The sequence below is a fragment of the Dermatophagoides farinae genome, chromosome 2 (genome assembly GCF_024713945.1).
Source record: "Dermatophagoides farinae isolate YC_2012a chromosome 2, ASM2471394v1, whole genome shotgun sequence".
NCBI lineage: Eukaryota > Metazoa > Arthropoda > Arachnida > Sarcoptiformes > Pyroglyphidae > Dermatophagoides > Dermatophagoides farinae.
In genome coordinates, this window is record NC_134678.1 from 5,252,165 (window position 1) to 5,265,214 (window position 13,050).

Below are 13,050 nucleotides of genomic sequence, written 5' to 3' on the forward strand. Positions count from 1 at the left end.
AACACTGACTATTTTTTAAATTAATTATGTGTAATGTGTAAATGTGTATATAAATAATTGGGGGGCAAATTTATAAGTGATCGGACAATTATGGTCCATACCACTATCCTCCCCAACAAATAGGTTTTATAAGCGAGGGGGAGGCAAATTTATAAGTGATTGTCCACTATCCATCCCCAACACTGACTATTTTTTAAATTAATTATGTGTAATGTGTAAATGTGTATATAAATAATTGGGGGGCAAATTTATAAGTGATCGGACAATTATGGTCCATACCACTATCCTCCCCAACAAATAGGTTTTATAAGCGAGGGGGAGGCAAATTTATAAGTGATTGTCCACTATCCATCCCCAAACACTGACTATTTTTTTATATTTAGATATAAGTATGTGTGTATGTGTATATAAATAATTGGGGGGCAAATTTATAAGTGATTGGACAATGCGCTCCGAATCACTATCCTCCCCAACAAATAGGTTTTATAAGCGAGGGGGAGGCAAATTTATAAGTGATTTTGCGCAAACCACTATCCACCCCCAACACTGACTATTTTTTAAATTACATTATGCGCAAGTGTAAATGTGTATATGAATAATTGGGGGGCAAATTTATAAGTGATCGGACAATTGACAATTGCGCTCCTAACCACTATCCTCCCCAACAAATAGGTTTTATAAGCGAGGGGGAGGCAAATTTATAAGTGATTATGCTCAAACCACTATCCACCCCCAACACTGACTATTTTTTATATTAACCCAGGCGGCCGCGATGGGATTTGAACCGACGTCGAATGTGTATATGCGTGTATATGTGTTAATGTGTGTAAATGGGGGGGCAAATTTATAAATGATGGGGTAATTTTCCCCCAGACCATTATCCTCCCCCATAATATAGAACGTAATTATGGTCGTATATAACAATCATATTTTACGACATTACAGAAATACTTCGCTTAACGCTGTCCCGATTAGCGCTGTTTCGATATAACGCTGTGCAATTACATTACATTGCAATACATTGTTACATTGTATATGAAGAGTAAAAATGCATTATGTAAATTATGCAAAAATAACCCCACTTTGCCCTGTTGTTTCGCTTTACGCTCAATATTTTTGGAACGTAACCCCGCTTTAAGCGTTGTTTTACTGTAAATATTGTAAATACTGTAAACACTCTCAGAAGTGAGGACTGAAGAAGAAGCATAGAAAATAGTTACGAAAAAAATGAGAGAAAATTTGTACAGCCAAAGTAACAATGTTGGAAGCATAGAAATGAACAATGTAGCAAAAATCGGGTGGTGAACGATTTATTCGATAGTATCCCGATTTTTTTCGATTGTTTTTAGTTTCAACAAATCACGTGACTATCATGACAATCGATAGTATCCCGATTTTTTTTGATTGTTTCATTAAACGATTGTTTTATTGATTTTCGGAATAAATCCGGAAATTAAAAAATTATTATAAGATAAAATAAAAAATACAAATACAAATTCAAATTAAAAGCCACAAATTGATGAAACGGTCAAATTTTTGAGATAATTTGAAGCCAGAGAATTTGGATAATCCAATGGATGCCTGTGAATGGAAAAGATAATTAGAATCGGAATTGATAAAAATTGAATAATTTACATTTATTTTACTTGGTTATCCATATTCTCGTAAATGATGATGATGACGAAAAGTTGAGATGGCCAGATTGACTTTGACTGATTGATCATTAGGCGATCGTGCACTTGTTAATGTCTAACAAAAGGAATGGTAATTAGAATATGAGTTGATGAAAATTCAATCATTTACCATTCATCCAGAATGTTGTGTTCATCTCTTTCCTGAAAAGTAGCATCATTGAATCAAAACGTTCAAAAAAGACCAAGTTCAAAACATGCCTTTGAATTTCGTGATGATAATTTTACATCTTCAGAGTTTTGACTAAAAGCCTGAAAAAAATGAAGAATAATATCGAACAAACTGAATGAAATTCAAAATCGGAGGTTAACCTCCAATAAGAAAGCGTGTTTACCATTCTTTGATGGAGGTTAATATGTAACTTTGCAGTTTAGCCTGCTAAATAACCTCCAAGTATGGAGTTTACATTACAACGAAGCAGCGTAACCTCATAATAAGAAGAGTAGCCTGTGAGCATGGATAGTAAACTGCAAATATGGAGGCTTTTTAGCACTCAATCTTGCAGTTTACCCTGCTCACTTTCCTCTCTGTGATATTCGATTCTGTGTACTGTTATTTATTGACGAGTCATTCACGTGATCCTGATTCATGTGAATCTCTTAAATTAAATTCTGAACAAAATCTATAATGATGAAAAATGTTTTATATCAAACAGAATCTTTAATTTCAAAGATTTCGTTATTGAATCACAATGGAAAATCATGTAAAAACATTTATTCTTTTAATAATCATAGTTTTTTTACTAATTCAACAAATCAACGTTTAAGTCCAACTGAAGTTCATTGTATAAATGTGGTAAAGTAAAGTTTTTATTTGATTTATGAAAACCAAATAAACATATGGGGCAATTATGTATTTGTAATTACAATGATAGAAAATTTGATTATGAAAATTTCGTGGCAACTTTGTTCATTTCTGATGAAGAAATTCGTCGTACAGCATTCGCCCTTCGTGCTTTCAATGTCGAATTGGCGCAAATTCGTGATATCACCCGGACAAATGAATTAGCTCAAATTCGGTTTCAGTTTTGGCAAGATGTTATCGATGAAATTTATTCAATTTCCTCTACTAGTCAAGTTACGGATAATGAAACGCTGATGAAATATAGAAATTTTCCTCTTGCATTTGAACTATTCAAGGTAAATGAATGATTGAATTATTTTCACAACCTTTACAAACATTTTATTCGCTCTTTTTATTTAGGTACTTTCCGGAAGTGAAAAATTATCTAAACATTGGATTTCAAAACTAATTCAAATTCGACGAGATCCAAAATACTTGGGAGAATATCCATTTCAAACATTAAATGAATTGGAAAAATATTGTGAAGCATCGACTGTATCACTGTATTATTTTTTGAATGAAAAATCTATTCAATTATCAAATGAAGGGCAAAAGAATGCAGGGTATCGTATCGCTTTGGATCATGTAGCCAATCACTTAGGAAAAGCACAAGGATTGACCAATATTCTTCGAGGCATTGTACATAATGCAAAAAATAGACGATGTTATATACCGAATGATATATTGATGAAAAGTAAATGTTCACATGAAGCATTTCTTCAATGTCAACAGGATAATGATTCTCTTCGAGAAGCCATATACTTAATTGCATCAAATGCTAAAGGTCATTTAGAACATGGTCAAAAATTACTCGTTTCAAATGGAAATGAAACACCGAAAATACAAAAATCCGATCGACTAATTTTTCTACCAATGATGGCCATACAGGCATATCTTCATGATCTTCAACGCGTACAATTCAATGTATTCGATTCATGGCTTTATCGTCGTCGAGGTTCATTGCCATTGAAAATGTGGTGGAAATGTAAAATTTTTTAATTTTAGGAATTAAAAATAAAAATAAATAAATTTTACAAAAAATAATGTGTTATGCAATATATTTTGTATACATTGAATCCTTGGACCATTCAAATAGTATGGATCGGCATTTTTTTTCTCATTTTACGGGATATATATCCAATTGACAGGTGTTTGTATGCGTGTTTATATTATATGTTTATATTTTTGTACGTGTGTAATATGATGTCCTGATTTTGTTTTTTTTTTTATTTTCATTTGATTAGTTGTATCTATCTTGTTTTATTTTTCGTTATTTCAGCGTCTCTTTCGGTGTGTTGATCATCAATCAACAACAGATTTTTTTCTACTCGAATACTTTTATTTCCATTATAAATTGTCGTTATTGACAGTCACAAACACACACACACACACCTCATTTTCTTGTGATGATAAGAATTGACAAATAAAAACAGAAAACGATTGCCTTATTACTATAAAATTAATTTAATTTTTAATACTAGAATATTCTTTAAACACATACACACAATGTATATTTCGGTGGCCTCTGAATTTCAAATCCGTATCAAATATCTTCATTAAGAATAAGGATACAATATCTATTTAACAAAATCAAATTTCATTCTTTTGATCATTTCAACTTTATTTGTTTCTTGACGATAATTGCCATTGTGATAATCAACATTATAGTGCAAATAATTTATACATTTCTTTGGAAAGCGAAAAAGAAAGAAAAGACCAAAAATTAATCATCAAATTCAAAGTTATACCTCTTCAAAATATTATAATCTCAATGATCTACAAAAAAAAAAATAATTTTTTTTTGAGTTGAATCTTATTTTCTGACATTCGATATTTACAATCGAATAGGTATGTATCAGTTTACGACTTATGAACTATAGATGTGGTGATGATGATCGGATTTACTATATTTACCTTTGTGTTATATAGTATCAAGAGGATAAGAAAGATAACTTTTTTTTTTGATTACAATAATATAATGATAAAATATTTATTATTTTCATTATTATAATTATTATTGTGGTTCATCATCATCGCAATATTTTGTCATACTAATATTGCTCATTTAATCAGCAACAAAACAATATTTGGTAAAAAATTGCATTGGAAAAAAAATAGAATGGAAAATAACTAAAATAACAATGCATGTGATGATGATGGTATGTCCAAACAGCATTCCAACTTCGATTGATGTCAATTATCGGAATGTTGTATATATGATTCAATTATACAAAATATATTGTGATGCTGTTGTTGATGATGATGGTGGTGGTGGTGGCAATGATGTGTTCCATTCTATTCATTCTAAAAAGTTTTAGTTAATTATCTCTTCAATTTTTTTTACTTATTAAAACACTGATTATTTTTCTCTCCTTTGTTTCCAGGCAACTACACCATGTTTTTCCATCATTATCTAATAATTTTTTTTGTGTATGGCTGCTGTTACCGATGATAATAGTATAAGAAAAAAATCCTAGATTCAATAAGGAATTGTGCGTTGTCAATGATGATGATGATGATGAAAACCTATGGATTCAACATTGTAATCGAATAACCATAACCACGAGTTTGGTTGCTGTTATCCTTTGTTGATGATGATCAATTTTGTTTCCACGGCCAATATAAATCATAAACATTATCGAAAAAAACAACAGCAATATCCATCATATTCAAGATACATTACAATCCATTTTATTTGGCCTCGATGTGATTTCGGCATTTTCATCTAAATGATTTTTTCTGTTGTGTTCTTTTTAATTTTCCATTTTACAAAATCACAAAGACATTGAAATTTTATGCCTAAAGTGGCCATTATTGATGACGATGATCAAATTCAGCTAGTAATCGTTTTATTGTGAACAATATTATCACAGTAATCATTAATATGATTAACGATAAAGAAAAAAAATGTCTCAATTAATAAATATTGATGATATCGATCGTGATCACAATGATCAACAACCAATCGAAACTAGTCCGCTGACCGAAGAAAAGCTTCCTATAAAAAGAAGACTTGAGAGTTTGAAACGAAATTCTAACAAAATTCGGAACGGCAATAATGAAACGGACAATGGAACCGCATCGAATTCAAATAATCAACAATCAACATCTACTTCCAATTTTACACGATTAATTAGAATATTAAGTTTTAGGAGAAAAAGTACCAAGAAGAACAATTATGATCAAACTGAAGAAAAATTGTCTTCTAAGCTTAATAATCTACGAGGAAAACGTTCTCATAGTTCATTACCATTCATGAAACGTTCCTCAAAAAATCGGCAGAATAGCGAATCGAAATCAACGAATTTGGCTGAAGATGATACAGCATCCACTGATAATTCAAATTTTTTCATACGAATAATTCGAACTTTTCGTTTCTTATATAAGCGTAAACAATCTTCAACAAATCAGAATTCGAAAATCAAACGTTCATCTTCCTTGAATAATCCTAGGAAATCAAAATCGTTTCCAGAAAACAAGAAACATCATCATATGGATAGGAGAAAGAAAACCCTTTCCGGTTCGATAGATAACATTTCTGAGCTTTCATCACCTAGCCGTCGTTCAGAACCACCGCCTTCAACCCATAATGATTATCATGCTCAACGTTTATCCAAATCGCCATCAAAACAATTGCGAAAAAACATTCCGAATGGTAATATTCCTAGCATGAGTAAAACCCCTTCACCTTCACAATTACAATTCACAGATACATCTTCAACAATTTTAAATGAATGCAGAAAAGAATCATCGATAGAAACTTCGATTGATCAAGTTGATAATTCAAATGCTAATCTTCAAATTCAAACAAATGAGATTATCAATACTAATATCATTAGCCCAGGTGATCTGACTTTCAATGAAAATGGATTCGATGGTGACCAACACCATGATGACCATAATAATGATCAAACTGGCTTAAATCGTCATTCATCAATTACATCTGGAATAGAATATATACCAGGTGTTTGCGGTATACAAAACCATGGAAATACCTGTTATCTAAATTCGATCATTCAATGTCTCTCAAATACTGCTCCTTTAGCAGAATATTTTTGTATGAATTATTATTGTGAAGATCTCGTCCAAAATCGTTCAGCGACTGGTGGCGAAGTTATTGAATATTTAGTTTTTCTCATCAAAAGCCTTTGGACTCATAAATATTCTAGTGATATTTCATTCAAATTTAAACACATCTGTGGTAAATATAACAAACAATATCAAGGCCATGATCAACATGATGCTCAAGAATTTCTATTATGGTTATTGAATACATGTCATGAAGAATTGTCAATATCTAATTCATCATATAAATCAATTAAAAATGGTATAGTGTCAATGTTGAAAGGTACGCCTAGTCATCATCATTATAAAAATGTTTCTCAAGATAAAAATGAGGAAAAGGCGGCCAAGGAATTTTTAGCACGATGTCAAACAAACGATTCAAGCAGTATTATTTCGGATTTATTCCAAGGTCAACTTCGTTCCACAATTGAATGTCCAACGTGTGGTCATCGCTCCAAGACTTTTGATCCATATACGTCGATATCTTTGTCTGTTATATTTCGGTTCACTATTTTTATCAATGTTACATTCCTTGATCATTCCATCGTCAAATATGGAATTTCGATTGAAGCGGCAATAATTCTACGCAATCTTAGAGATAAAATTAGCCGTATGATTAAGATTCCTGAACGTCGATTGCTGTTACTTCAGGAGCCGAGTGCTCAACATGGATTGGTCGAATTTGCCAATGATTACAAAATGTGTCAAGAGATTTTCAAAGATTCTGAAACAATATATGCACTGGAAACGCCTGAATTGTCACACCAGGATAATGATGGTTTGTTAACGATTGTGTGGTTGAACCGTATCGAAGAAAAAGGACCGATTTTTGGCCCGATATTTTCAACCTTAGTTTCACGTGTAATTGGTTTTCGAAAGTTACAAGAAAATATTTTGTCAACCATGTCCAAATACATCATAAATTTTGAAAATGTGGATTTACACAAATTATCAAATTTTATAACATTACGATTACGAGTTGTCAACGGTTCACGAGAAGAAGAATGTTTAGAATCGAATGTTGATCATCCCTTGTTTGTAAAAATGGTCGAAAACGCTTTATCAATGACTGAGAATCAATACCGAGGACCATATCATTTAAAATTAATCGTTGAGTGGGATTTAGATTTGCGACAAAACATCCTTATTTGTGATGAACTTTTCGATGTGATAGCAGCTCAATGTAGAATTTATGAAGATGAATCGGTTAAAAAGGCTCAAGAACATTCAAAAATTAATAATCGAACAACATTGCAAGATTGCCTGGATCTATATTTTCGTGATGAGAATGTAAGATATATTTTGAGAGATAAATTTTTTAAGCAAAAATAATTATCATTCTTTAAATTATAGTTGACAAGTGAAAATTCGTGGCAATGCTCATCATGTTCATCACAATCGTGTCTTAGAAAATTGAACGTTTGGAGTCTTCCAGATATTTTAATTTTACATTTGAAACGATTCCGTTATACAAATAATATGAATCGTCTTAAAGTAAATACGATGGTCGATTATCCAGAAAATGGTCTTGGTAAGATTAAAGTTTTTACATTTGAACAATCATTAATCGATTGAAAAAAATACCATCTCATTAGATCTATTGAAATATGTACAGGAAAAATACAATGAAAATTTCAATGGAGATATGAATGGTTATAATCATTCGCCATCGTTTTCATCATTAAATAATGATAATAGGAGGTCATCATCATCAACATCTTCATCGAATAAGCTCACCTATAAATGTAAGGGTACTGATAGATTGGATGAAACTACTTATGATTTGTTCGCCGTTTCCTGTCATCAAGGTAACATGCAATCAGGACATTATAAAGGTAAAGATTGAAAATTGAGAAAAAAATTTTTTAAATGAATTATTTTTATATTTTTAGCCTATTGTAAAAATTCAATCAACAATTGTTGGTATCTATTCGATGATACAAAAGTAACAGTGGAAAAATTCGAGGTCAAACAAGATGCTTATATTTTATTCTATCAAAAATCATCCGTATCATCGAGCTATTCTATGATGACGGGAAAATGTCCACATTGGGCATTTCGAATGCCAATATTTGATTATAATTTTCAGAATGGCTGTCAACAACATTCTTCCAATTCGTTGTCATATTCAAACAAATCATTAACATTACCGAGCCAAAAATCACGAATGAATAATCATATAATGGTAACTGTTAATCATCATAATAGTAATAATCTTGTTGATTCATCAAATAAACATCATCAATCCGGACATTATCAGTATTCAAGTGCTCAATATCAACAACAAAAAATGTTTAATGAAAATTCAAAGAAATATAAATCAGACAATAATTACAATATGAATGGTTATTACAATTATTCCAATGATGACGATAATCATCATCATCACCATAATCAAATTGGTCAATTAAATCAACATCATCATCATAGCCATCAGCAATTGAATCAACATCAAGCATTCAACACTTTTTCAAGAAACAAGTCAAAATATGCATACTAGTCGAAAAAACTTGGGATTCTCGAGCCCTCTTCCCTTTGATTGATGGCAATTAAATTTTTATTGTTTTTTCGCCTTATTCTACACGAATATTTTAAACGAGGTTCATTTATTATTCAATGGAAAAGACTAATTATGGAACAATTTGCAACATACATTCCTAATCAACTTTTTAATCAATTTTTATTATTGATATTCACTTTTGTGCAATTATATACAAACAAAGCCTAATCATATTCTATTTGTATTTTTTTCTCTTTTTAAGATTTATGCAGCTATTTGTTTTTTTCCAATTTCATAGAAGTTTATCGATTAAAATTTCGTAAAAAATGTATTTTTCTGACTTGATTTTACTAGGAAAAATTTATCGATTGTATCGATACTGCTATGTACATGTGATCTCCAGATTTCGTTTTTCTGATATCTTTACACAGATTTGTGATTTTTCATAACATTTTCATTTGGATAAAAACATGTTCACCATGAAAATTTTATCAATTACATCTCGATTGAACCGTCAATTCATCTCTAACAGGTATAAATTGTTTTCAATTGTATTCATTGTTTCACTTTAGTCATTAATAGAACAATGCATGTTGGTCGATCTTTGTGTTCGGCACAAGCCGCTTCTCAATCGGTTGTTGATGGTAATCAGATATTGTCACCTACTGAGACAAGTCCTAAAATCAAAGCCATTGTCGATGAAATTGGTAAGCTTACATTGTTAGAAGTGGCCGAATTGAATGTTGCGTTAAAAGAAGTGCTCAAAATTCCTGATGCTCCGATGATGTCTTTTGCTGCCGGAGCGATGATGGCAGGAATGCCCGGAGATAAGGCTGATGAAGAAACTGATACGGCTTCGAAAACTGTACAAACTTCATTCAATCTGAAGATAACAAAATTTGATGAAGGCAAAAAAGTTGCATTGATCAAAGAGGTGAAAAATCTGGTCGAAGGTCTCAATTTAGTACAGGTAAATTTTTGTGAATGTTGCTTTCCTTTTAAACCACTCAATCACTTTTATCATCCATAATCATCTCTTATCATCCATAATCATCTCTTTTTCAGGCAAAAAAATTTGTCGAGTCTGTTCCACAAGTAGTCAAGAATAATCTATCAAAAGAAGAAGCAGAAAAATTGAAAACTACATTGGAAGCTGTTGGAGCCACTTGTTCGATTGATTGATTTATTTTTGCATAGTCCTTTTATTTAGTTTTTCATTTATTTTAATAAAAATTTTGTATAAAAATTTTCGATTCAAGTAATAAAAGAAATCATTAAAAGAAATTGATCAATTTGTTTATTTTCGGTTGAACTTTCAAGCTGCGAAATTGTTCCAAATGACACATTGTATATGAAGCTATGCACGAATACATACCATCTGATCAGAATAGCGCGAGTTGATGAAATTCATGCTTTCATCTGAAATATTAGATAGATTCAATTTAAAAAGTCAATTACCCGAAAATGATGTAAGTTGCCATTTTCCATCATAATTTACCAGAATAATTTCATTTTTTCTTTAAAGAAATTCTGCAGAAATATTAAAACAGAGACAATTTGTCTCAACAGCACGAAATGCACCATTCTGGGCCGGGATAAATCTTTCGTTTCTGATATTATGTCTAATAGAATTGTAAGTGAATTTCAAGACAATTAATCAGCTCTAATTAATTTCATCCATTCACGTAGCAAATGTTCAGTGTTTACATCGATCTCATCGTTAACGTTCATCAAAAATATGATGACATTTTTCGGTAAATTGTTATAAATTGTTGTAAATTTCATATTTGTATCAATCATTTATTCTCCGTTAGAAATTCTCTTCATGTTTTTGTTTCTCATCAATTTCATCTACAACACATATCTTTTCGTCTGGTTTAAAAGATTTTTGCAACCCATCCAAATGACACCAGAAGAATTTCGTTTGTTTGGAATTGATGAAAACGAATGTGGTTTTAAATTAAAAGATGTGACAACTACGAATGATAGTTGTCAAGAATTTAAAAGCAAACATAAAATTTCTCTTACACCAAAATTCGAAATAAGTTATGAAAATCTTTCTAATCACGGACATTCGTCTTTGGATTCGACAGCGTTGTCTACACGATTCCATGATAGTAATTCACTGTATGATATTAAACCAACTTCTTGGTCTTTTAATCCAGGAACTATTGCCGATTCACCATACTCAAAACGATCTGATGCAAGTCTGAATAATTCACTTTCACAAAAACAAATCGATGGCATACGATTTCGAAGATCAAGATCATTTCTTAATGATTCGTTTGATAAAAGTTTATCGCCCACATGTTCTTCATCGGTTATTACATCGAAAGCCGATTTAGATCGATATTTACAGAAACACGAACAACGTCAAGAAGAATTGGAAGAATTGCTTCAAGCGCAAAAACGTTACGCAAATGTTAATCCAGTTTTACAAACAATGAATGAAATGAATTCAACATTATCTCATGGTCAAAATGCAAATCATTACACTATAGGACAACAATTTTTACAAACTTCAAAAAATAGTGATCTCTCATTTCATAATAATTCAATGACACCGACTAAACATGTTTCATTTAACAATTCATCGTCCAGCAATCTATTCAACGATTCTTCTATATTCTGGGCTCATAATTCACCTTCCAGAGCACTAACACCTCCTTCGTACAAATCGTCTATCAAAACTCATTCACCACCAAGTGGAAGTAGTCTTGAAAAATCAGAATCATTGAATTCGAGTACACGAACACTAGAAAAAATTCTATCAAAATTAGATGTTGACGATTCTCTTCTCAATCAAATGGTTGAAAACATTCGAAAATGGATTTCACAGACCATTTTAGTTCGACTTTGTCGAGAGATTGAATCTATAAACAAATTGATTGTCGAAAAAGGTTATATCGATTCAATGATTGGCGAAACTCCTCTAAAAAATTTAAAACAATTAGCCGAAAATCGTCGAACAGAATTTCCTACCTTGGAACAAGTTTGTCCATTCTTAGATATTTCCAATGTTCGCAATCTTGAGAATACTATACCAGTACAAGAATATCTAGTACGTCGTTTAAAGGATTTAGCTAAAGGTGGTTGTATGATCGAATTTCTTTGGGATGGTGGCGGAAGTTATAATTATCGACCATGGAAACAGGATTCATTGTTAACCGATGCTGAATTAATTCTTCATGTATTTTGTACCTATATGGATTCACGTTTACTTTTCAATCCGGCATTACCAGAAGGAAAACCATTTTCAAGTCAACATTTTAGAGCTGCTACATCGGCAGGAAGCCCGGGTACAAATTCTTCACCAATGAAATCCATAAAATCTGATACATACATACAACAAGAAAAAATTTATCCACCACATTATTCATTAATGTTAAAAGGCGAACATTTTGAGATTCCACCTGGCCGAAATAATTTATTCTATGCTTTATTAATATTTATTCATCACATAAAAGTGAAAAATTTTGGCCTATTAGGGTAAGAAAATTTTTTTTTATATCAAAATAATTTTATTTTTTGTCAAATAATATTTTTCCATTACTATAGTCGAATTAATCTTGGTCCATCCGGATTGAATATTGCCTGGGTGATTGAATCGAAATGATCAACAAACGATGACAATTTGATTGATTAATTTTTTTTGTTTGATTTTTGATGAATTTATTTTGTCTCAACATCTCATCAAAATTTAATTTTAATTACTTAGTAAAAAAAATGATCAAATTAATTCATTCACGCGATATGTCATTTATTTATTTATTTTTTTTTTCGTCGTCAAAATAATAAATTTTTTCCTTTAACATTAAGTTTGTTTAATTTTCATAAAAAATAACTTACTCACACTATGGAATCCAGGTTCATTGGTTGATTAAAAATTTTCAACAAATTCAAAAGATGAGAATCACTTGTCTATTGTATATACAAAAAGTACAACAATC

At 31.1% G+C, this 13,050-nt stretch overlaps 4 protein-coding genes and 1 long non-coding RNA gene across 7 annotated transcripts; 4 read left to right on the plus strand and 1 right to left on the minus strand.

Annotated features, from left to right (window-relative positions):
* Positions 1–1,403: 1,403 nt before the first annotated feature.
* LOC124489872 (uncharacterized) lies at positions 1,404–2,146 on the minus strand. Its single transcript, XR_006958817.2, has 4 exons — positions 2,027–2,146; positions 1,804–1,943; positions 1,636–1,749; positions 1,404–1,581 (listed from the first exon to the last, which is right to left on the minus strand). It is a non-coding gene; the product is annotated as an uncharacterized LOC124489872 (long non-coding RNA).
* Positions 2,147–2,216: 70 nt separating this feature from the next.
* Positions 2,217–3,576, plus strand: sicily (NADH dehydrogenase (ubiquinone) complex I, assembly factor 6 homolog sicily). Its single transcript, XM_047052189.2, has 3 exons — positions 2,217–2,492; positions 2,567–2,831; positions 2,896–3,576. Exons 1-3 carry the CDS (start codon positions 2,320–2,322, stop codon positions 3,532–3,534), a joined length of 1,077 nt encoding a protein of 358 aa, XP_046908145.1. The 5' UTR covers positions 2,217–2,319; the 3' UTR covers positions 3,535–3,576.
* A 98-nt stretch (positions 3,577–3,674) lies between these two features.
* LOC124500616 (ubiquitin carboxyl-terminal hydrolase 43-like) lies at positions 3,675–9,328 on the plus strand. 3 transcript variants are annotated; one of them, XM_075728559.1, is made up of 6 exons: positions 3,805–4,383; positions 4,920–6,190; positions 6,245–7,890; positions 7,954–8,131; positions 8,196–8,435; positions 8,493–9,328. In XM_075728559.1, exons 2-6 carry the CDS (start codon positions 5,443–5,445, stop codon positions 9,098–9,100), a joined length of 3,420 nt encoding a protein of 1,139 aa, XP_075584674.1. In that variant the 5' UTR covers positions 3,805–4,383; positions 4,920–5,442; the 3' UTR covers positions 9,101–9,328. The 3 variants fall into 3 exon arrangements, with proteins under 3 accessions (XP_046920670.2, XP_075584674.1, XP_075584673.1); XM_047064714.2 differs by having other exon boundaries at positions 3,675–4,383; positions 4,920–7,890; XM_075728558.1 differs by lacking the exon at positions 3,805–4,383 and having other exon boundaries at positions 4,833–7,890.
* Positions 9,329–9,494: 166 nt separating this feature from the next.
* Positions 9,495–10,386, plus strand: mRpL12 (mitochondrial ribosomal protein L12). The gene is made up of 3 exons (XM_047052200.2): positions 9,495–9,632; positions 9,683–10,070; positions 10,166–10,386. Exons 1-3 carry the CDS (start codon positions 9,571–9,573, stop codon positions 10,280–10,282), a joined length of 567 nt encoding a protein of 188 aa, XP_046908156.1. The 5' UTR covers positions 9,495–9,570; the 3' UTR covers positions 10,283–10,386.
* A 41-nt stretch (positions 10,387–10,427) lies between these two features.
* Positions 10,428–12,912, plus strand: LOC124489775 (uncharacterized). Its single transcript, XM_047052167.2, has 5 exons — positions 10,428–10,569; positions 10,626–10,733; positions 10,790–10,854; positions 10,915–12,589; positions 12,659–12,912. The coding sequence occupies exons 1-5, from the start codon at positions 10,565–10,567 to the stop codon at positions 12,714–12,716; spliced, it is 1,911 nt and encodes a 636-aa protein (XP_046908123.2). The 5' UTR covers positions 10,428–10,564; the 3' UTR covers positions 12,717–12,912.
* The last annotated feature ends 138 nt before the right edge of the window (positions 12,913–13,050 follow it).